This window comes from Theropithecus gelada, chromosome 5, assembly GCF_003255815.1.
Source record: "Theropithecus gelada isolate Dixy chromosome 5, Tgel_1.0, whole genome shotgun sequence".
Lineage (NCBI taxonomy): Eukaryota > Metazoa > Chordata > Mammalia > Primates > Cercopithecidae > Theropithecus > Theropithecus gelada.
Genome location: NC_037672.1, coordinates 145,391,689 through 145,415,018, shown reverse-complemented (window position 1 = coordinate 145,415,018; position 23,330 = coordinate 145,391,689). Strand labels below are relative to the sequence as shown.

Genomic DNA, 23,330 nt, shown 5'->3' with positions numbered 1-23,330 from the left:
CCCACCGGCTGGTGGCCGTACGCGGTGCCACCTCCTCCCGCTCCTGAGGGTGTGACCCAGGGAGGGGGGCGCAGGCTCCCCCTGCGACCGCCCCCTCCTACACGCGCTCGGCCGCCCGACCTGTCACCGGCCACTCCGGGCCGGGGGAGGGGGCGCGGAGAGCGGCGCTGCGGAGCGGCGGGCGCGGGATCCTCCCGCCGGACTTCCCGGCTCCCAGGGACGCCGCCGCCGTCAACGCCGGGCGGACGCGCAGCCCCGGGAGAGGAGCCCGCCTGAGGCCCGGCCGCCGCCGCTGGGGGCGGGCGGGTGCCCGCGTCCCCCTCTGCGCGATTTGGCGCCGCTGCCTCGCCGCCTCTTGTAGGGTAACAGCACTATTGCTCTACCCACCGTCAGCAGGGCGACTGCTGGGATTATCATCCTCTCCGTCCTCACCGCCGATCAGCCAATATTGGACTTGCTGGTGCGGCGGCAGCAGCGGCGGCGGGAGTCTCGCCGTCCCCCTTCCCCCGCCCCAGCCTCCCCACCATGTCCTAGAAAAGGTGAGTGCAGCGACAGTCACTTTGCGCTGACAGCGGCGAGAGGGGGCCCGGAGAGCGCAGGGGCGGCCCCGGGCAAGGCAGGTTGCGCGCCGAGGGCAGAGGGCGCGGGTTGGCGAGCGGAGGTGGGATGCGGGTAGGAGACGAGTTGCCCGCTGGCGGCCCTGGGGCAAGGGTGCTGGGTGGCGGGCGAGCGATCGCGGCGGCTGCCCCTGCACGGTTCTAACCTAGATTTTGCAAGAAGCTGAGATCCAGGGCAAGACCGGTCCTCCTCAAAGGAGGTAAAAACTTAGTAAAAGAGACACGTCCGTTCCTTTAATAATGAATAATTCGGCAACGCTTGCGGAACCGCCGCCGCCTCGCGTGCCCAGGCTCTAGGTCCGGGACTCCCCTTGCTCCCGCCCGCCGCCAGCGCTTCGCCGGGCTGCGATCGATGCCCGGCTCGCAGGGACGGGAGAGTGCGCGTGACGGTGGGTCCTTTGGGAAAGTTGGGATGCTCGGCGGGGACTCCTGGCTGTGGGGACACCGGGGGCAGCTCTGCGCTGGGGACCGAGGAGCATTAGAGTCGGGGGTCAGGAGCAGCTCGTGGCGCTGCCGCTGTCGCCCCTTTCTCCAGGGAGTTCCCGACTGGAGCGGCTGAGAGTTCAAGTCTCCCTGGGTTAGGGGTCGGGAATCCCGAAGCTTAACTAACTGCAAGGAGAGGAGGGGCCTTTGGGCACAGGGTGTCCCCCCGCCCCCAGCCTCGGGCTTTGGCGGGCGCTAAGCGAGGGTAAGGCGGGAGGCCGCACAGCTGCCGCCGCCGGGCTGTGGGTCGCCGAGGGCCGGGGGACCAGATTTAGGTGTATACGTCACTGATGCTGACTCCGGGCCAGCGGGGAGCCTAAAACCGGGGCCTTATACGCGGAGCCTAAAAGTCCTTAGAAATCAAAGTTAAGAACCCCATCCTTTTGCTTAGTAAATGCAGCATTTGGGTGGGCGGGAGGAGAATCGAGGAGGGGGCGGTTGGAGGGAAACCGAAATTTCTTCACGCAGACAACCGATCCTTCGAAAACAGTTTGGTTCCTTCCCCCCTCCTGCCTGTTTCTCCCACTTATGTGACCCACCCCCTCCACCCATTATAACGTGAATATCCTCGATGGTAAGCTTGCTTTCAAATTGAACTAGTGGAAAAATCCAATACTGAAGTAGTAAGTATAGTGACAAAATTTTAAGGAAGTAGAGGAGCAGCTCTTTACTCTGGCACTTTTTTCATTTTTCTTTTTCTTTCTTTTGTTTTTTCTTTTTTGTTTGTTTGTTTGGTTAGGGGTCTAAGGGATGGGAGGAAGGCTGTGTTTAAAGGGTTCTTCCAGCACGGTTAAAACAAGTACATTCAAATCGAGTGGGAACGTGATCGTCTTGCTCGCTGGCAGCGAAGGCTGCTGCTGCTCTTCTGAGAGGTAACTCTGGAGACAGTGGAAAGGGGCTGAGAGAGGAACCTCGGGGGTCGGGTGATCCCACCCAGAGTCCTCCCCGCGCGCGGACGCTGCTGGGCGGCGCCAGGGTCTGGGCTGCAGCTCACCTGGCGCTGCAGGTGGAGAGCGTGAGGGGACGACACTTTGCTCGCGGAAAAACCGACTTCTTCCGCGTCCCCACACTTTTCACATTTCTCCAGATATCCTGGAGTCGGCCAGAAGGAGAGCAGGGTGGACGTAAGCAAGTTTGGGCGGCCGAGCGATGGGGGTGGGGGCAGCGTGCGGAGGCCGCCTGATGTAGCCACCGCCCGGCACCCCAAGCTCCTGTCGCGGCTGCGGCTTTAAGGAAGCTGCCGAGTCCAGGCTGTGTCGCAGCAACTTTGTATCAGTCATGTCGCCCGCCTGGTGACTGACAGCTTGGATTGTCCAATAAGAAGCCCGCCTGACCCGTGCAGCGTGGAGCCTTGTTTCTCTTCGGGCCAATAGGAAGGGTTCAGGGGGGCGGGATAGCAACCTGAACTTTATCTGGACATGTGACCCGCTTTTAAAAGGGCCAGCCCTCCAGCTGGCCCACTCCCCCTCCGGGCTTTCGCCCGCCCTCTCTCCCTCCCTTTTTTGCCCGCCCTGGCCCTGCCCCTGCCCCCTCCTCTCAGCCCCTCCGCGCCCGGGGTGTCATTGGGCCCGGGAGACTGGAGCCAACTTCAGGCTGCTCAGAGGAAGCCCGTGCAGTCAGTCACCTGGGTGCAAGAGCGTTGCTGCCTCGGGCTCTCCCTCTGCAGGGAGAGCGGCACTCGCTGGCCTGGATGTGGTTGGATTTAGGGGGGCTCCGCAGCAGGGGTTTCGTGGCGGTGGCAAGCGCTGCAACAGGTAGACGGCGACAGACGGACCCCGGCCGAGGCAGGTGTGTAGGGGCGCGCGGCAGGGCAAAGCTTGCCCTGCTCGGCGTGCGGCCGCGGCGCGGGAGCGTGCACTTTGCAGGGAGAAGTGGCTGCGTAATCCGGAGGCACAGTCAGTATGGTGCTGTGTGCTTGTTGTTTTGTTTTGGTTTTCCACTTTTCTCCCCCTTTGGCCGCCAGAGGACTATTTTGGGAAAGTTTGGCCACTTTGGATAAATGCCCTCTAACTAGCAGCTTTTAACTGCCTTTGGCAGTGGGAGGTCTACCACTCTTCCCTTTCCCCGAAGATGAATTTCGAATCATTTTCCCTGTACAATTTTTAAAGGACGTTTGAATACTATTTCTTTCCTTTATCAATTGCGGAAGCTCCCAATTCTCAGCCGGAGGTGTAGCGGATAAGGGCAGTTGAAGGAGATATAGATCCTAATAGATCCTGTATAAAAGGGGCTCTGGAAATTCGTGCATTTCCCGTTCCCTAGCATTCGCGAAACTCTTGAGACAGGCTACGCTTCCTATGGCATCAGTTGGAATTTTAAGGGCAAGGGAGAAGGGACGAAGCTTCTTTTGGTGGCATCCTTACTCTGCTACTGAATTTTAGGTGCGTGGCTTTGCCTACTCAATTTTAAAAGACCAGGTTTAAATAATAATGGTTTATGGCACCATCAGTTTTAATTATTTATTATGACATAGGAGTTATGAAAACTTTTGATAGCAGACAAGCTTTTGAAACAGCCGAATTTTAAAGGTACCAAGTTGCTTCTTAACATTTTGTATTGCCATGTCTCTAGGTGCTGTTATTGATGATATTTACATAGTAATGATAACAGCATTCTCTATCTGTGAAGTCCTGCTGTGAAGTTTTAATTTTATGTTTGACATCGTGGCAGCTATCGTGGAAAAGCTTGAGAGAAGTTTTAAAAAATAATTTAAAGTGGAGCTTTTTCCTTTAAGGGAGGCATAGTTTTGTTTGGCGATTTTTGGAAAGATCAGGTGGCTCGGTAAATTAGGTGAGTGAATAGAAATCAGGTGTGCTCAGTTCTAACTGGTTCTCCCGCTCTCTTAGGTGACCTTGGGCAGATATCTATCATTTACCTCATCTATAAAAGAGACGAACATAATAGTTCTGTAGTGGGGAATGACAAAAAATAGTTACGTATAGTGAACTTTCACAACTATGCAGCCTAGAGATGATTGTGAGATTCTTAAGCGTTAGTCTTTAAGGTGCCATATTGTAGTGAAATAAATATTAAAAATGATGCCTTTTGTATCATTTCCATCATGATGAGATTGGGTTTTGGGGGATACTAAAAGTGAAAGTATTTCCAGATAAAATACAAATTCGCACGGATCTTTGTTAATATTCATGAAAAAAGTACTTCCTTGTGGAAAAGGGCAATTTAACGCAGACTGTAAAACATAAAACTTTAAGGTTTTCCTTTGTGAAAATAACATTTCTTTTGTGTTTGAGAGCATATGTATGGCTTAAAGTAGCACCTCCACCAGTGCTTTTCCTTATGTGAATTTTTTTTTTATGATTCGGGGTGAGGCCCATTTGCATGAAAATTAAAAGTTCATAATTTTTTTGCATTTTTCCTAAGAGAATCTTTGGTATGGTTTCCACTGTGAGGCAGGCAAGCCTGATTTTTGTTAGATTTGTATACCTCTATCTGCTTCATTTTATACTTTAGTAACAAAAACTTTTTCTTTATCCTCTAGATATTAAGTTCTATGAGGATCATATTCATCGACTCGTATTTTCAGTACCCACTAGTAAGTACGGGTTGACTGAAATTCTGCTCAAGCCATGGTCATTGTGCCAGTTCCAAAAAGACAGCCTCGGTTTCCTGGATGGATATAGGACATAAATTCCTAACCGGACCCATTTGTTTACAGAAAAGACTAATTAAAATACTAGGGAGACTCAACGTAAAATATTTCAATAATGCTATTTTTAAAAATATCTGATCTTAAAAAAATGTTTGCGTGGAAGCTGTGCAGATGCTAGATGTCTTGTCTTCTTTTGTGTTTGACTATTGCCGATCTGTATTGTTTCCTTTGTTGAGAGGTGCCTTAGGTTGGTAGACGAGAATACCTTAAACAAAGTAATTTAGATTTCAGCAAAACCTTTTGCAAATTCCTTAATGAGAGTCCTGTCAATCATGTGGTGAAATACAGCCTATTCTATGTTATTAAGGGAGTTCAAGGTTAGCCAAACAGGACTAGGAGAGTTGTGATCAGCTGTATGATGTTAGCTGATAAGGTGCTACCTTGTCCAGGGCTTTAAGACTGTCTTTGCTGCCCATCATCTCCCATATAGATTCTCTTCAAGTCTTCTGTAGCCTCTCAAACGTGGGATTTGGTTCTTGCTTTAGGGCAGAGTGCCGAAAAGTGCAGAATCTTAGTAGATGTTCTTTGAGAAAAAGGTGCAGTGGTCAAACTATTTGAAGAATGCTGGATTTAAAAGTAAACAGAATCTCCCAGAGGTTTTGGTATGCAAATTTATATAGGGAAACCAAAAAAGCCAAGAGTGACCATCCTTCCCAAAGACAGTTTGGAAAATGGGTTTTGGAGAGGGGTCTGGGTGAGGGTCCCCCTTCAGACACAGGACAGAGAGCCCACTTGTCTATGACCAGGAAGAGAATGAGGCTGTGTGAGTGAGGCAGAGTGTGCCAGTGAAGGCCTTCGGGTAAGGTTGTTGAGACAAGAGTAACTTCCAGGCATCTGGTTAGATTGTGGTGCAGTTTGCCAAGAGAGTGAATGTGAATTTGGGGGTGGGTGGGGGGTGAGATGTGCAGAAAGTGCTCAGTTTTGAATACAAATAGACATATTTATCGTGTTGTTTAACGAATTTGGATCTGAACCATTTATACCTTAGCTATATAGTCATTCATCTTTAGTATGGGGAAGACAGAATATTCTTAGGTAGACATAGAAGCAGCAGGTAATATTTACTGCTATTTTTCAATACATAGGTATGACTAAATGGTTTTTCAGTAAAGCATAAAAGGCCGGTCTTAGCTATTTGGATCCCAATTCACTGTTTTTTAGTTCAGTTTTCTGTCAACTTTTACTTGCCTTTCATCCACACCAAATCTTTTGGCTGGAATTACTATTAATAGATAACTACCTCAACCTTTGTAATTTTATTTATTTCCTACTGTTTTGTGATTGATTTTTGATTAGGAATTTATAGGATGTTCTTTAAGTGAAAACATACTACATAATTGGTAGATTTTAATGTTTGGAAATTGAGTATTGATATTATAATAGTTGAAAATTTTTTGTGATCTATCTACTTGGGATACTGTAATGAAATTGATCATTTCTGCCCTTTCAGAACTTAAACTCTAGTGTAAAACGCAGAAAAGTAAGAGGTAATTATAATACTTGGACAATTTGGACATTAAATTTCTTCATAGGGCTTTGTGCTATCTAATGCAAATTTACTTATGAGTCCAACTAAGATTTATCTAATGCAAATTTATTTAGTAGCATTATTTTTCAATGTTAATTAATACATGTTCTGTAACAAAGGGACTTCCTGTTTTTTGTTTGTTTGTTTGTTTGTTTTTAAACGAAGGGAAGGTAGGCAGGGTCAAGATAGTGGCAAAGAGGGGAAAGGATGAGAGGCCTAAAATAAAGCTTGTGTATAGAATTGCAGAAACAGCATCTTTTAGATCAGGACTTTTATTGAGCCATAGATTGTTTACAGACTTCGAAATGTTTGAAAACTGCATAATACAGATTTTAGGAGTTTTAAAATAGTAAAATGTAAAAATAAAATTTTACTGTGAGTGAGTTAATTTCCTTTAAGATGTGTTTCTTTAGAGTGGTGGTTGTCAGTCAAGGGTGATTTTGCCCCCTATGGGCATTTGGTAATGTCTGGAGACATTTTCAGTTGTCACAACTGGGGAGGCGAAATGCTACTGGCATCTAGTGGGTAGGGTTAGGGATACTGCTAAACACCTTAACAATGCATTGGGCAGACCTCCACAACTAAGAATCATCAGGCCCAAAATGTCAATAGTGCCAAGATTGAGAAACTGATGTAGAGAGAGACTTGCGATCAAATTGCAGCTCCAACACTTAGTTGTGTGCCTAGTGCCTCAGTTTTCACACTTGTATTATTTGGGTAATACTTTTGTCAGTCATTCAGGGTTGTGTGTAAGGTTAAATGAGTTAATATACTGCATTAAATTATATGAGTAAGAATTATGTCAATATAGCCTATTATGATGATTTTGTCTGTGAAGTAAATTGATCTATAGAGTGCATGGATATGGTTGTATATCTGAAACAACCTTATGGGTTGCTTGAGGATGGGGATTGTGTCTCTTTTGTTTATCACTACCTATTCACTGACTGATCTAAGGTCAAGGATGTAGCAAGCACTTGGTAAATATGGTTGAATGAATGAACGAATGCTTAAATTTTCAGGGCTCCTCTCAGACTTCTCCATTTACCATTGAGAGTAAACATTTTTGATTGTTGGTAGTCGTTCTAGCAGAGGTACCACGCACAGGTCAGGGTGCATGTCAAAGTCCTTGCCAGTACTGAAATACAGAGAAGACACCAGACATTCCTGAGTTGTCATACAACCCCTCTGAGCTATGGACCATCTTAATCAGAATATATAGATCCTGACTTTTCAGAACTGACATTAAATTATCTTCATCACTAATCTATCTTAAGAAAGTCTTACTTCTAAAAAAAATCACAAATTATTTTTCTATGATAACTCATTTGGTATGTTTGTGTTTGGAAAGAGTAACTTTAATTACATTTCCATATTGTTTTTAACATGGCCATGTATTAAATATGGAAGGCAACTTCTATATGATGCATAGACTCCAAAGGCATTGGAGTCAGAAGATTGAGATTTAAACCTAACTTTGTCACTATGTCTTTGACTTTGGGCAAGCCACCCACTTCACTAAGTCCTCAGTTTCCTTTTTTTGCCTGCCTTAATTTCCAGGATTACTTTGAATGTCTAATAAGTTAACATTTGTAAATATTTTTTGCAGACTGTAAAGACTGTATTATAGCAAACATGTTACTTTTATTTAGATCCAAAAGAGTTTTATATGATCGCTTCTCTTGTTCTGACATCTGGACAAGCTGTAGTCAATACTCTGTTATGTCAGCATCCAAAAAGGTAACAGTTTTAAATTAGCTAGAAATGTTGCTTATAATAAGTAGAAGGTGTTTCGTGGCTCAGTAAATGCAATTTTAGAATGTCTTCTAGAGTAATATTGCTATAACTGACTCTGATTTTTTAATGTAAATTTATTTGTTAGTGATGGAGACCAAAGGCTACCACAGTCTCCCTGAAGGTCTAGATATGGAAAGACGGTGGGGTCAAGTTTCTCAGGCTGTGGAGCATTCTTCCCTGGGACCTACAGAGAGGACCGATGAGAATAACTACATGGAGATTGTCAACGTAAGCTGTGTTTCCGGTGCTATTCCAAACAACAGTACTCAAGGAAGCAGCAAAGAAAAACACGAACTACTCCCTTGCCTTCAGCAAGACAGTAATCGGCCTGGGATTTTAACAGCTGATATTAAAACTGAGCTGGAATCTAAGGAACTTTCAGCAACTGTAGCTGAGTCCATGGGTTTATATATGGATTCTGTAAGAGATGCTGACTATTCCTATGAACAGCAGAACCAGCAAGGAAGCATGAGTCCAGCTAAGATTTATCAGAATGTTGAACAGCTGGTGAAATTTTACAAAGGAAATGGCCATCGTCCTTCCACTCTAAGTTGTGTGAACAGGCCCTTGAGATCATTTATGTCTGACTCTGGGAGCTCCATGAATGGTGGCATCATGCGTGCCATTGTTAAAAGCCCTATCATGTGTCATGAGAAAAGCCCGTCTGTTTGCAGCCCTCTGAACATGACATCTTCGGTTTGCAGCCCTGCTGGAATCAACTCTGTGTCCTCCACCACAGCCAGCTTTGGCAATTTTCCAGTGCACAGCCCAGTCACCCAGGGAACTCCTCTGACATGCTCTCCTAATGTTGAAAATCGAGGCTCCAGGTCGCACAGCCCTGCACATGCTAGCAACGTGGGCTCTCCTCTCTCAAGTCCGTTAAGTAGCATGAAATCCTCAATTTCCAGCCCTCCAAGTCACTGCAGTGTAAAATCTCCAGTCTCCAGTCCCAATAACGTCACTCTGAGATCCTCTGTATCTAGCCCTGCAAATATCAACAACTCAAGGTGCTCTGTTTCCAGCCCTTCCAACACTAATAACAGATCCACGCTTTCCAGTCCGGCAGCCAGTACTGTGGGATCTATCTGTAGCCCTGTAAACAATGCCTTCAGCTACACTGCTTCTGGCACCTCTGCTGGATCCAGTACATCACGGGATGTGGTTCCCAGTCCAGACACACAGGAGAAAGGTGCTCAAGAGGTCCCTTTTCCTAAGACTGAGGAAGTAGAGAGTGCCATCTCAAATGGTGTGACTGGCCAGCTTAATATTGTCCAGTACATAAAACCAGAACCAGATGGAGCTTTTAGCAGCTCATGTCTAGGAGGAAATAGCAAAATAAATTCGGATTCTCCATTCTCAGTACCAATAAAGCAAGAATCAACCAAGCATTCATGTTCGGGCACCTCTTTTAAAGGGAATCCAACAGTAAACCCATTTCCATTTATGGATGGCTCGTATTTTTCCTTTATGGATGATAAAGACTATTATTCCCTATCAGGAATTTTAGGACCACCTGTGCCCGGCTTTGATGGTAACTGTGAAGGCAGCGGATTCCCAGTGGGTATTAAACAAGAACCAGATGATGGGAGCTATTACCCGGAGGCCAGCATCCCTTCCTCTGCCATTGTTGGGGTGAATTCAGGTGGACAGTCCTTCCACTACAGGATTGGTGCTCAGGGTACAATATCTTTATCGCGATCGGCTAGAGACCAATCTTTCCAACACCTGAGTTCCTTTCCTCCTGTCAATACTTTAGTGGAGTCATGGAAATCACACGGTGACCTGTCGTCTAGAAGAAGTGATGGGTATCCGGTCTTAGAATACATTCCAGAAAATGTATCAAGGTAAGTTGGTTTTCTCCATTTTTTTGGAAGTCATGGCTTTATACATGTTGAAGGTTAGCATTATCTTTACAGTCGATAAATTTAAACACATTTCAGATTACTGTTTTAAGGATGGTCATATGGTGCTCCCCTTTGCATGTTGCTATAATGTTAATTTTTTGAAGTAGAGGAAAAAAAGTTCTTAAAATGTCTTAGAAAATATCTACCTTGATTTTGAAGGGGCATATGTAGGTGTCCCCCACTCCCCATTGCCTGTTTTAGGTGTTTGGAAAATTTATGTTTTACTGGCAGTTACTATGTAAATATAGTAATTTAGCAGAAGAATACTAGATTTTTTTTTCCTTTAGCTGTTTGCTGGTTTACTAAAATTGCTTGAAGTTAGTTTATTTGTGGTCTTAGTCCTTTTTTTATTATGGCTTTCTTTATTAATCATCACTTCATCGGTTGTGAAAAATAAAATTGAATCCTGTATCTGTTACCCACAAGCTTCCCTCCCTTCTGCCCTTTTCTGGGTAGGTTAATTGTATGAAAGTTGTGGTTTTTCAATACAAATAAATCATTTCCTTAACTGTTGAGGGCTTTTAAAGACTCAGCATATCTAAAATTACTAAGTGGACAATCTTGCTTTCTTACTTATATTGGAAGTGAAATATGTCACTGCAGTTTTGAATTGGTATATTTATAACTTTTGAGATCTGCAAGAAGACATATTTTATTTACTGTAAAATATCTCTTGGCTTTCCTTGTTGCAGATAGCATGTTGTATATATTTAGAAAAAACAAGGAAGAGGTTTTAGATATGACTATAAAGGGTGGTTCTAAGTTATACAGTGAATACTTGGATTGGACTTTGCTTCAGTACTGTTTTTATTACATGGTTGTGATAAATTATTCCTTTATGGACTATATAAAGAATAGATTTCCTTGGTATAGTTCGTTCCTTTGGCATCCAGAACTATGTGGATATTTTCCTTTATTTCATTAAAAACTATCTTGTGGGGAATATGTCCATCCCATTAACAGGATACAGGGTTTACATGTATTGCTGTGGCTTTCTCCTACTCTGTTTTTTTCCCAAACCAAAAGCAAAAAATTTAATTTATGCATTCTTTTCATTGTCATTGCCTCAAACCTTGCTTTTCTTGCTTTTATGGAAGCAAACATTTCATAAAGGATATATTTTTATAGTTTCCCCATAGTATGAACTATTCAATCATATTCTAATACTGTCTCTTTAAATTATAAGCCCTAACACAAGTCATGAGATAGCATGGCTGCCATCAGAACCAAACTGAGCATGTGTTTTACTGCTACTGCTTTGCTTTACTTTTAGAGAAGGAAATTTTTTCATGTGATGTGAATATTTTTGTAAATGATGTTTTTAGTAAACTGGTATGAGGTAGTATAGCCTGGTAGTTAACAGCATGACTGGTTGAAATCCCAACTCTGCTACTTAATTGTTTAGTCTTCTCAACTGCATAAAGGAATTAAATAGTACCCATCTCAAAGGTAGTTAAGACAATTTAAGTGAGTTAATTTATGAGAAATATTTTGAATTCCTTCTGATATGTTAGTATGCATTGTATATGTTTTAGCTATTATGAAATGGTTTTATACTTTTAGTTTTCATATTTCTAGTTTTTTTCCTTCATTATGTGAAATTCCACAGAATCTTATAAAGAAATACTTAAAAGATTTAAGCATTTGTTAAATATTTGTTAATTTCTTACGATTAAGCTCATTTTTAAAAAATGATTATGCACTATACCTTTGTTATTACAGTTCTATTTATGCTTTGTTAGTTTTGAAAACTATTTCTTTGAATAATGATGTTTCTGGTAGAAATGTTACAGATGCAGTAAGCTAAAATGATTAGTTGTCTCTTATGTTTGTTCTATATCCCTGTTTCTACTATTTTAAATGTACTTTTCCTGCTCAACTCATGAAGCCCCTCCTGATGGTCCAGTGACCCATGCATAGCCTTAAACATGTTAGTATGAATTAGTGACCTTGAGCCTATCCCGCATTTGTGGGCACAGGAAGTGTTGTCTTGTGTCTCCTCTTGAGTATTCCAAAATTCCTTATGTATTTGTTAATACAGTCAACAAGGATTCATTCTGCTTATATACGTACTGGTTTTGTGCCAGCTAAATTTCCTAAAAACTTTAACTTAAAGCTTTATAAGAGATTTGACATCTCTTATAGATTAATGATTCTTTACAGCTTTTCTTGGTGAATAGTATCCAAACCTATTTGTTTTGATGATTATCAGAGTAAAAGCTCAAGGATCAGAGGAAATTCTGATGTTTTTCTAGAGTTCAGTCTACATGTTATAATATTTAAAGTCATCCAAGTATCATCCTTAGTCTCTTATTTTGAACAAAAAGCCCAACCTTTTTGCCTATTTCTTAAAATATATGATGATAACTCATTTCGGGGAATGTTGAATAGATTAATGAATTAAATATCATAAAGGATTAAGGCAGGGTATACTGCTTCTAGGTTTAATAGTATCCTTCATCATTAGGTTGAACCTTGAACTACAGTATTTTCTGGTAGATCTCAAATCGTGGTTAGAGGGTTCCTGAGACCTTTTCAAGGAAGTTCACACAGTCAGAAATCATGCTTTGGTCAAATATCCACTTAGAATGGAACACAGACCAATGGATTTTGATATAATCCTGTAGGAAAAGTTCACTGATACTGTTTCAGATTCCACATTGAAATTAACCTTTAAGGAACTATTCAGTGTGAATTTTCAGTATAGTATCAAAGATTCATATCTACAATTATCTGAAATGACCATTAAAATATTCTTTCCGTTTCCCAACAACATATCTATATGAGATCAGATTTTCTTTATATACTTGAAGAAAAACATAGCACCACAGGTAGCAATGAAAATCCAGCAGTCTTCTATTAAGTGTGACAGTGCTCTTGCAAAAATGTTAAACAGTGCCACTCTTGTCACTAAGGACTTTTGTTTGGGGAAATATTGTTTCATAAACAGTTTTCATATTGTTTATGTTAATATGTAATGACTTATTTTTAAATGATTTTAAAACATTTTTAATTTTTAATTTAAACTAATTTAATATTAGTTCTAATTTTTAATTTAAATAATTTCTTTTTAGTTTTAATTTCCAGTGTGGTAGCAATAACTATAACTCACATAAACAAATGCTCTTTGGGATCCTTCATACTTTTTAAGAATGAAAAGGAATTCTGGCCGGGCGCGGTGGCTCAAGCCTGTAATCCCAGCACTTTGGGAGGCCGAGACGGGCGGATCACGAGGTCAGGAGATCAAGACCATCCTGGCTAACACGGTGAAACCCCGTCTCTACTAAAAATACAAAAAACTAGCCGGGCGAGGTGGCGGGCGCCTGTAGTCCCAGCTACTCGGGAGGCTGAGGCAGGAGAATGGCGTAAACCCAGGAGGCGGAGCTTGCAGTGAGCTGAGATCCGGCCACTGCACTCCAGCCTGGGTGACAGAGCGAGACTCCGCCTCAAAAAAAAAAAAAACAAAACAAAACAAAAAAAAGAATGAAAAGGAATTCTGAGATCCAGAAGCTGAGAACTGCTGGCTTTTACTCTTTTATACGCCCTTTGGAGGTTAATGAAGAAAGAAGATATTACATTATTTGTATTAGCGTTACTGAGTATTATTCTGAGGAAGGAGTGTCTATTCAAATAGGAAAAATGATTCTTTCCCAGGTTAATTTTTTAAACTGACAGAAATGAGTAATGGCTGTGAGGTGTGTGTTGTCTTTATTTCAGTCTGTGGGCATTCCGTGAGAGTGGTGACGAAAGTCATCTGTTAATAATTTCCAGTGAATGGATTGTCTAGTGCCAAATTGTAAAGTAAATTCTGACAAAGCTAAATGTAAAGCCCTTAGAATGGACACCGGACCTAGTTGTGTCAGGTAGATTAGAACTCCCCTGTCTGCTTGGACATCAACAAAACTGCTCTGAGCCTCAGTTTCTTCATTTTAAAGTGATTAAGTTGAACTAATCGCTTTACTAATCACTAATGTGCTTCAAGAGTTACTAGTGTAATTTCCTTTGAAGAATCAAAACAGAGTATCTTTTAACGTAACTTGTTAATCTAGTTTCAAGTATTTTGTAGTCTCAAATCTAGCTTCATGGTTTTCAGGATAGTCTGGGGAGAAAAACATCGTTTCCATTTGCCATTTTAAAGTAAAAATGAGGAGGGGTGATCTATGATTTCACTTGAAAGAGGAGCAGTTGTGTTTTCTTAAAACCAGATTAAAAAAAAAATAAACTCTGAAACTTACTATGAATTCCTTGTTCTTTTTATTTACACAATTCCTCATGGAAACAGGGCATTTCTGTTGACATAACACTGGCTGTTTATGGCGATAGTCATAGTCACTTTGATAGCATCATAACACAGGGCTAACGTTGACTTAGACTTTTAAATGTAAAGTTTACTATTTCAAAGGGCATATTCTGGTAGGTTTCAAGACAAGTAATTAGGTATTTATCTTAATATGTGCTGATTTTTTTTTTTCACGATAGAATGAAACAGTTTAGTAAATAACCTATATTTATTCTTTTATTTTTCAATTGCCCCTGAAGTTTCCTTGAAACTCACGTCGTATGACAAACCAAAGCGTCAGAATTTGGGGAGTTTGTGACAAAGTTTGCCCTTTTACCAAACTTTCAGAATAAGCAGCTGAGACGTAAATATTTCTGTGTAATGCAATGTATGAAAGAATGGTGGGATGTGTGTCTGAGAGAGAGAGATTGTATTGGTGCTTATTCTAATAAATAAATCCATTACAGCATTGCTTAGGTCATTTGGGAATGAAAACATGTAACTTTCTTTTACTTATTATGTGTCTTATAATATTTTGATTTTGAAGTTGCTAATGTACCTAGAATTTCACCAGGTAAATATTTTAAATATTTTTATAATTTATTTAAAAATGAGAGTTATTTCTTCTGATATTCATTTTTCATTCACTTATGATATATCAGGGAAGAGTGGTGATAATAAAAAAATTAAGTGTTTTATAATACACAAATCAGTATGTACAGTGTACTTTTGTGAGTTTTATTTTTAAACATCACAAATATCATAGGCTTATATGTCAGTATGTCTGCCTCTTATCATGTAAAATATTGGTTTATTATTTACATCATACTTTAAAAATGATGCTGAGATAAAAGCCATGGTTTCAGTTAGATAACCTCAAATTATTCAACTTAATGCAGTTTTCATAGCATCAACATACTAGGGACTTAGACTTTTGAATGTAAAGTTCTTACTATGGAGATACCACTTATAGATTTGATATTCAATATTGCCTTTTGCAATATTGTAATTCTAGGTGTGTCTGACCTTTTCTGTCCTTAGAATGTTGGAGTAATAGCAGATGTTATATTGATCACCACTAATTTAGGAGCAACACTTTGCTTCTCTTCATACTTTGATGTCTTTATGTTTTTCTGCAAAATAATACTTTTTTTCTTTACTTTCAACTGTTGCTTTAGTTTTGTACTACTCATTTGCTGATAAAAATTTACCCCCACTGCTAAACAATATATAATTTTGTTTCATTTACTAAATTCAATTGAGAGAAAAATATTACATTTAAAAATAGTCATTAACTTGTATATCTTTGATGACATTCCAACATTTATTAATGAAAACCGAGGAAAAATATAAGCATGTTAAATGGATAGTGTCTTCATTTAAAACATTAGGGTCTCTGGTTTTAAACTTGTGAAGTATAGGATTTGTTTTTAGTTTTAAAAGTTTTATTTTGTTCCTTATATAGTAAGGTAATGATGAAGTTAAAATGTAATTACATATAAGCACTTAATTTATGCTGTGGAAACCTCTGGATTTATGATTGATAGTGGTATGGCTAAGGCCAAAATTTTTATGCAGAAAAGTGGTAGAAATTGTTTGTATTTTATGCTAGAAATAGAAAACTGTAGTTTAAGGAAGGAAACAGGACAAACAAAAAGTAATTTGAATGCTTAAAAAGTTAATACCTTAGGGAGGGAGTATGAGATAATAGCTGGCCACCTGGATTCATAACTGTGGCCATGACTTAATTTCATGTCTGATGAATACTTCATCAGTATGTAATGAATATTCACCTTATATATTAGGAGTTTTTGAGATAAATATACAAAAACTGTGATATGAAACTGAAATTTGGCTCGTAAGTGGCAAAATTGACTTTAGATATTATTCCGGCAGAGAGAGGCTATATGGGCAAGTCTTGGAAAATGGGGAGGTGGGGGATGATCAGAGTTGGTATTTATACTTAGTGTTGAAAATTTGGCAGGGAGTGGGGAGTGAGTACTTACTGGAGGAGGGAGCTCTATGAGCAAAATCCTGGAGATGGGAAGAAAACACAGTGTGGCTGAGCCGCATGGTGGGCTGTGATGTTGGGTTAGGGGTGAGAAAACCTGGAAGAGGCTGGTTGGAACTATAAGGGAGTTGAACTTGAAACTTACACTAAGAAATTTGTCGTTAATTTGGTAGGTAGTGAGTTGTTATGGAAATATTGGAGCAGGACATGGCAGGAGAGCAAGTGCACTTGGGGAAGCCTTATTGGGCAGCGTGTTTGTAGGGTGGATTGGAGCATAAAGAGCCTTGTTAAGAAATTATTCCAGCTGTGTAGAAGGATGAGAGCTAGGCTGTCTGGAGTAAGGATGTTGGGGGTAATAGAAAGAAGGGGACAGGCTTGAGATATTACAGAAAAAGCCTATGTAAGTGTCTATCTTTTGTGTAAAAATTTATTTTGAAATAATCACAGATCTACAAAAATGTATATTATAGAGAACTCCTATCATCAAGGACATTCACTTACATAACCAGAATATTACCATCAAAATCCAGAAATTAGTATGGATAAGTTACTAGCGTCTACTCTTTTGCAGTTTGTCCCAATACTTTCTTTTATAGCGAAAGGATCCAGTTCACAATTATGTGTTGTGCTTAGTTGTCATGTCTCTTTAGTCTGGGATAGTTCCTCAGTCTTTTCTAGATTTCATGACTTGATACTGCTTTTGAAAATTAAAGGGCAGTTATTTGGTAGAAAGTCTTTCCATTGGTTTTTCTGGTATGTTTTCTCGTGATTAGATTCAACAGATGTACCTTTGGCAGGAATATCATGGTCTCCCCAACCTTAGCATCAGCTTTTATACCACCATCTCCTGCTGGAATGGAAGGATAATGTAACAGAAAGACAGAAGGGCAGGATTCTACTCCCAGCTCTGTTTTGTGCTTTCTTCTCGTTGCATCCTGTCAGGTGGCATGTGACTTCTGTTTGTGTTATTACTGTACTTAGACCACTTGATTCAGGTGCTGTTTGCAGGGTTTCTCCGTGATAAAGTTACTCTTTTCCTTTTGCAATTATACTATATTTTGTGGAAGGTACTTTGAAGCTGTGTAAGCACCCCATTTGTCATCAGAATTTGTTTATTCACATATTTATGTATATCGGCATGGCATCATTGTTTTTTGTTTTGTGAAGTGAGTTACGTACAGACTGTTACTGTCCTAATTTTTGATGGTCAGAATATTCCTCATTAAGCCAATGGAAGCCCATTGAGGGTGGTTTCTGTGTCCCTTTGCCTTGTTCCCATCATTCCTTGAGTACATCCTTGCTTTAGGCCCATCTTGTACTTTTCCTGACCTAGATCTGGAATTGGCCATTTCTTCAAGGAGGGTCCCTATCCCTAAAGACACTTTCCTCTTTCTGATTACAGTCTAATGCCACATTCTGGGACGTAGGGACACCCCTCCGTTTCTGTGGCTGCCCTCCTTATCCCACCCAGGCACAGACTCCCGTGCTGGGCTGTCCTCACTCTGCTGGGGTTCAGCCACCCTACACTAGACCACACAAACACACAGGTGCCCTCCTGTCTCTGCTTGACTCTGACCTTCCACATCAGGTTTCCGAGCCACCCTTGGGCTTGATAGACCCAACTATAAGCCACCACAGTTGGCCACCCCCTTTCCCCTCTGTGGATACCTACTTTGCTGTGCCTTATGTAATAATTTTAGGACTACGTTGTTAAGGAAGAGGAAGGGGAGGAGTTGATATTTGAGTAGAAATAGTAAAGTATGTGGAAATTTGGCAAAAACATCATGTTGTGAGCTTAACTCTCATTGATAATGGTGAGTAATTAAGAGAAATGAAGAGGTCAGCCAGGCACAGTGTAATCCCAGCACTTTGGGTGGCCAAGATGAGCGCATCACTTGAGGCCGGGAGTTCGAGACCAGCCTGGCCAACATGGTGAAACCCCATCTCTACTAAAAATACAAATATTAGCCAGGCATGGTGGTTTGTGTCTGCAATCCTAGCTACTCAGGAGGCTGAGATGCGAGAATTGCTTGAACATGGCAGGTGGACGTTGCAGTGAACCAAGACTGTGCCTCTGCATTTCAGCCTGGGTGACAGAGTGAGATTCTGTCTCAAAAAAAGAAAAAGAATAAAAGAAATGAAGAGGTCAAGAATAGGTTTGGAGCAGAAGTACTGTTACCTTGGCTACATGAGTTTTAAGTGCCAGAGCTACCTATGATTGGAAATATTCTTCATATAGGTGGCAGTGTTGGTCTGGAGGTCAGGGAGGCCTCTCCATAGAAATTGCAATTGAGGGAGTCAATGTGGATGCTGTTAGGTTGGTGCAAAAGTAGTTGTGGTTTTTGCTATTAAAAGTAATATTACCCAGGGAGGGAATGTATATAGTGACTCAAGTACAGTTTAAAGTGCGTTTTGTTAGGAACTTGGAGGAATAGTGCCCCACTAAGAAGATGAGCAACACATCCTAATAAAGGAGACAGAATTATGTAGAGAACCAAGATCATGCTAAGTCATAGATGCCAAAGGGAAGAATCAGGTAGTCTTAGAATTTCCAATAGAAGGACTCTGAGACTATCTAGAAATCTGACCCGCTGTGGGCACGGATACTGAAACTAACGCCCAGAGAAACAACATGGCTTTTCCAGTATCATACAAAGTAGCTAGTAACACAGCTGGGAATGGAATCCTACCCTTTGTCTTTGTTACCTTATCCTTTTCTTTCAGTGGGAGATAGTGGTACAAAATCTGATGAGAGGGTTTGGAAGAGAATAGAACCTAAGAGCTGTTGACAAATGGGTGTTGGTGATTTTCAAGAAGGGATTGGATTGGATTGTGATTGGCTAAGGAGTAAATGAGCATTGAAGAGGAGAACCTGGGGCATGGGGCGAAGGCACAGTGCTTACTCTTGGGAGTATGTTTGCTTTGTCATCTGTTTTGGTGACAAAGCGAAAGTGGTTAAAGGGAAGAGATGGTAGCGCAAAGAAATGGCAGGTTCAGAGTAAGGATTTTGTTCGACAGGTGACACATGAAGAGGGCAGTGGACTTGTGCTGAGACCGAAAATGTGAGCGAGATAAGAGGATTGATGAGGCAGTGTCCTGGGAAGGTGAGAATAGAAATGACACCGCAGTCAGCCTCAGAGTTAAATATTTAACTATGAGAGTTTCGGCACTTGCTGGTGACTGGCGTCACTATTTTACAGATATGAAAACTGGGAGAGAGACAGTATTCGTGATTTGCCTAATGCCCCATAGTGAAGATAAATGAAGAAACATGTATTTGAGACAGAGAAGAAGAAAGCAGACTATCCTAAATAGTAGGCAGCCAGATGGATCTGTTAAAAACATAAATCATTATGTAGCTGATAGTTTAAAGCCCTCTGGTGGCTTCTCATTGCAAGCAGCAGAAAGTAACATAATTTAGGGTCTGTAAGGCCCTAAATTACCAGGCCCCTGATTGCTGTATTTAGTATCTGTTCCTCCTTGCTCATTCCCCACAGTGACCTTTCTGTGGTTCCCGCAAACCAAGTCCCCTTCCTTTTGGGGTCCTCTGTACTTACTGTTGCCTCTGCCAAGAAGGCTCTGCCTCCAGAGTTTGGTTTCCTGCCTCTTTCTTGTCACTTAGGATTAGTTCAAATGTCACCCTCTCAGTGAAGCCTTCCTTGATCGTCTTATTGAAAGTGGTGATCCCCTACCTTCTAACACGTCACCTTCTTTGTCTGTCTTCATAGCAGTACCTGTCAGAATGATCTTTCTTTACTTCATTTCTGCTAGTTAGCATGTAAGCCTTCTGAGAGAAGGACCTCCTCTGGCCTGTTACTTGTACATTTTCCATACCTGAAACAGTGCCAGGTCTGTTGCTGATGTTCAGTAAATATTGAGAGAATGAATGGATGGATTGACTAGCAGAGGGGGTGGGTATGTGTCTGGCATGACTAAATGTTGGTGATTATGTAATATTAATAAAATTATTAAATGACAGAGTTCTACTGAGTTTAGCAAAAAAAAAAATTGTTTTGACTTCTGTCAGCATATTTTTAGGATTTTCCACAAAATAATTAACAAATACTGTTCTTCCTTTCTCTCATCTCAGTATAATACAGTAGTTGGTGATGATGTATTCCAAGCTAATTGATGACTTACACTCTTAGTCTGCACAATGAGGTTACTTATTTTTAATTCTTACTATAAAATTCACTCTTTTTGGTGTTCAGTTCTACATGTTTTGTGAAATGTGTAGTCATGTAACCGCCACCCATTCGAGATACGGGAGAGTTCTGTCACTCACTAAAATTCTCTTGGTCGATCCTTTTCCTCACTCCCAACCCTAGTGACCACTGTATGTGCCCTATTGGCATAATTTTGGTTTTTTCTATATTGTCTATAAACTCTATGTAGCTTTTGATTCTGGTTTCTTTCACTCAGTATAATGCACTTGAGATTCATCCATATCATTGCTTATTTCAGTAGTTTCTGTTTATTGCTGAGTACTATTCTATTTATGGCTATATCACATTTTATTCATCCATTTACCTGTTGGTAGATATTTGGCTTGTTTCTAGTTTTGGCTACTACAATTAAATCTATAAATATTTACATACAAATACCTACATAGACATATGCTTTATTTATTTATTTTTTGTTCAGTAAAAACCTAGGAGTGCAATGGCTAAAATATACAATAGGGGTAATTTCAATTTTTAAGAAACCATCAAATTGTTTTACAAAGTGTTTGTACCATTTTAATATTTCCACCAGCAGTGTATTAGAGGCACAGTTCATTACATCCTTTCCAACAATTGACAGTCTTTTTAAGCTTTGGCATTATAGTACATGTGTAGGGATATCTCATTGTGGTTTAAATGGCCATTTCCTAATGTCTTAAAGACACCAAACATCTTCTCATGTGCTTATTTGCCATTCATATGCCTTCGTTTCATGCCTGATTAGTCTTGCCCATTTGTATTGTGTGGTTTTCATCTTTTTGAGTTCTGTTATCAATGTACCTTAATGTAAACTTTTTGATAGAAGACCTGGAATTAAGAGTACAATAGATATTTAAAATTCTGTATTGACAGGCTGGGCATGGTGGCTCACACCTGTAATCCTAGCACTTTGGGAGGCCAAGGCGGGCAGATTTCCTGAGGTCAGGAGTTTGAGACCAGTCTGGCCAACATGGTGAAACTCCATCTCTACTAAAAATACAAAAAAAATTAGCCAGACTTGGTGGTGTGCACCTGTAATCCCAGCTACTTGGGAGGCTGAGGCAGGGGAAGGGGAATTGCTTCAACCGGGGAAGCGGAGGTTGCAGTGAGCTGAGATCATGCCACTGAACTCCAGCCTGGGTGACAGAGACTCTGTTTCAAAAATAATAATAACAATTGGCAATTTTCAAATTATTTAGTCCCCACTCTGTCCTTAATGTGGGTGAACAAAAAAAAAAAAAAAAGAATATGAAACAAACCAAATGTCCCTACTGTATTCCCATCTAGTTGGGGAAGATGGCTCACACGAGTGTATACAGCCTTCCCCCCACCGCCTCCCTGCCAATTATGTGTTTGATTGTGTGATGGAGATAAAAGTTATCACCAAAGATTAGAAAAGGAAGAGTTCTGTGTGAGCTAGAATAGTCAAGGAGACCTTCATACAGGAGGTGAAGATTTCAGTAGATGTTTGAAGATTGGTAGTATTTGAGGGGAAGTAGGGAGAGTATTCAAGGAATAAGTAACAGCACAAGTCAAGTGCTAGACAGGACAAATGAAACTTGCCTGGATGGGTTTAATGGTAGTTGGGGAAAACTAGATTATAGACATCGGTGGATGCTGAAATGAAGTTCTGGGCACTGTTAATATAGCACATTAAAATTTTTTTTTTAAATTCAGGAATGATATAAAAGGGGGTAGAAAGGTGAATCTGGTAAGCAAAGGAGAAAATAAGGATTGAGACAAAAGCACAGTCTAGAGGCTATCATATTGGTAATTTAGGCAGATAGGAGCCCAGGTGATTGGGATGGTGAGCGAGAGGTAAATACTAGAGACAATTTAAAGGAAGGAATCATTGAATTCCAGGTTATTGGACCCAAAACCTGTTCCTTTTCCAGTACACTACTAAACCATGTGCGTTAACAGCACCACAAAAAGTAGATTTCCAAGGAGTATGGGAAAAAAAACGCAGGAGTTTATAGGAACGAGGAGGAACTTTAAGCAGAGTTATGGCTCTAATGTAAGAGAAGAGGAGCAGAATAGTTTTGTTTGAATGAAGGTAAAACTTGATAATTTCAATACAAAAATAGAATACTTTTTATTAGACTACAGAAAAAAATACCCCCAGGAAATGGAAACAGGAAAAGCCAACTACTGGTTTGGCAGAGTTGGAAAGCAAACTGGTGAAAGATTATGTAAATGAATTAGAAATAGTGACATATGGATTTTGATATGCATACAAGATCTAGGCTTGTTTGAAAGTCTATTAATTGTGTCCTCAAGTAACTGGTGTTTGAATTCACAGTACTGTTTCCAAAAGTAGAATGTGCTTATTTTCTTCCATCACGTGGTAGGGTTTTTATTTACTTAAAAAATATTTTTCTGATATGTTTGAGATTCTAGATGCAAAGTTTCAGGGTATAGAGATGGAATGGGAGCAGATATTCTTTAGTTTATGCCAATTTGGATTCTCACTATTTTTTTTTTTTTGAAATGGAAATTATATCCTGAGAGGCTTTTGTTCTTGGAAATTTGAGGTGTGACTACAGAACTTATGATCATATGATACAAAGGGTTTTTTTTTCTCAATTTTTCTGTCATTTTCATACCCAATCTAGGTAAGTATACATGTGAGTTACTCCCCTGAGACTTCTAAAAGCATTCTGGGCTTTCTATATGTGGTAGAAATTATAATTTCATTGACATAAACCCTGTATTTTGGACTTGGTTGCTATGTGTAAGGTGAAAAATAGCATTTTCTCCCCCTTAGGTACTGTTTTTTAGGAAACTGAAGAAATTAACGATGCCTAGAGTAGAGGAAGGAGGAGTTATAAGCATAGCA

General features: G+C 40.7%; 1 protein-coding gene across 4 annotated transcripts in view; it reads left to right on the top strand.

Annotated features, from left to right (window-relative positions):
• Nucleotides 1-379: 379 nt before the first annotated feature.
• Nucleotides 380-23,330, top strand: part of NR3C2 (nuclear receptor subfamily 3 group C member 2) — a 374,118-nt gene continuing 351,167 nt past the window's right edge. For 2 of the 4 annotated variants that reach the window (XM_025385315.1, XM_025385314.1), the window contains exons 1-2: nt 2,534-2,888; nt 8,181-9,939. In XM_025385315.1, the coding sequence (XP_025241100.1) occupies nt 8,183-9,939 (1,757 nt within the window). In that variant the 5' untranslated portion in view covers nt 2,534-2,888; nt 8,181-8,182. Of the gene's footprint in view, nt 540-2,533; nt 2,889-8,180; nt 9,940-23,330 lie in introns of those variants that run through there. The other 2 variants (XM_025385317.1, XM_025385313.1) reach the window with 2 other exon arrangements.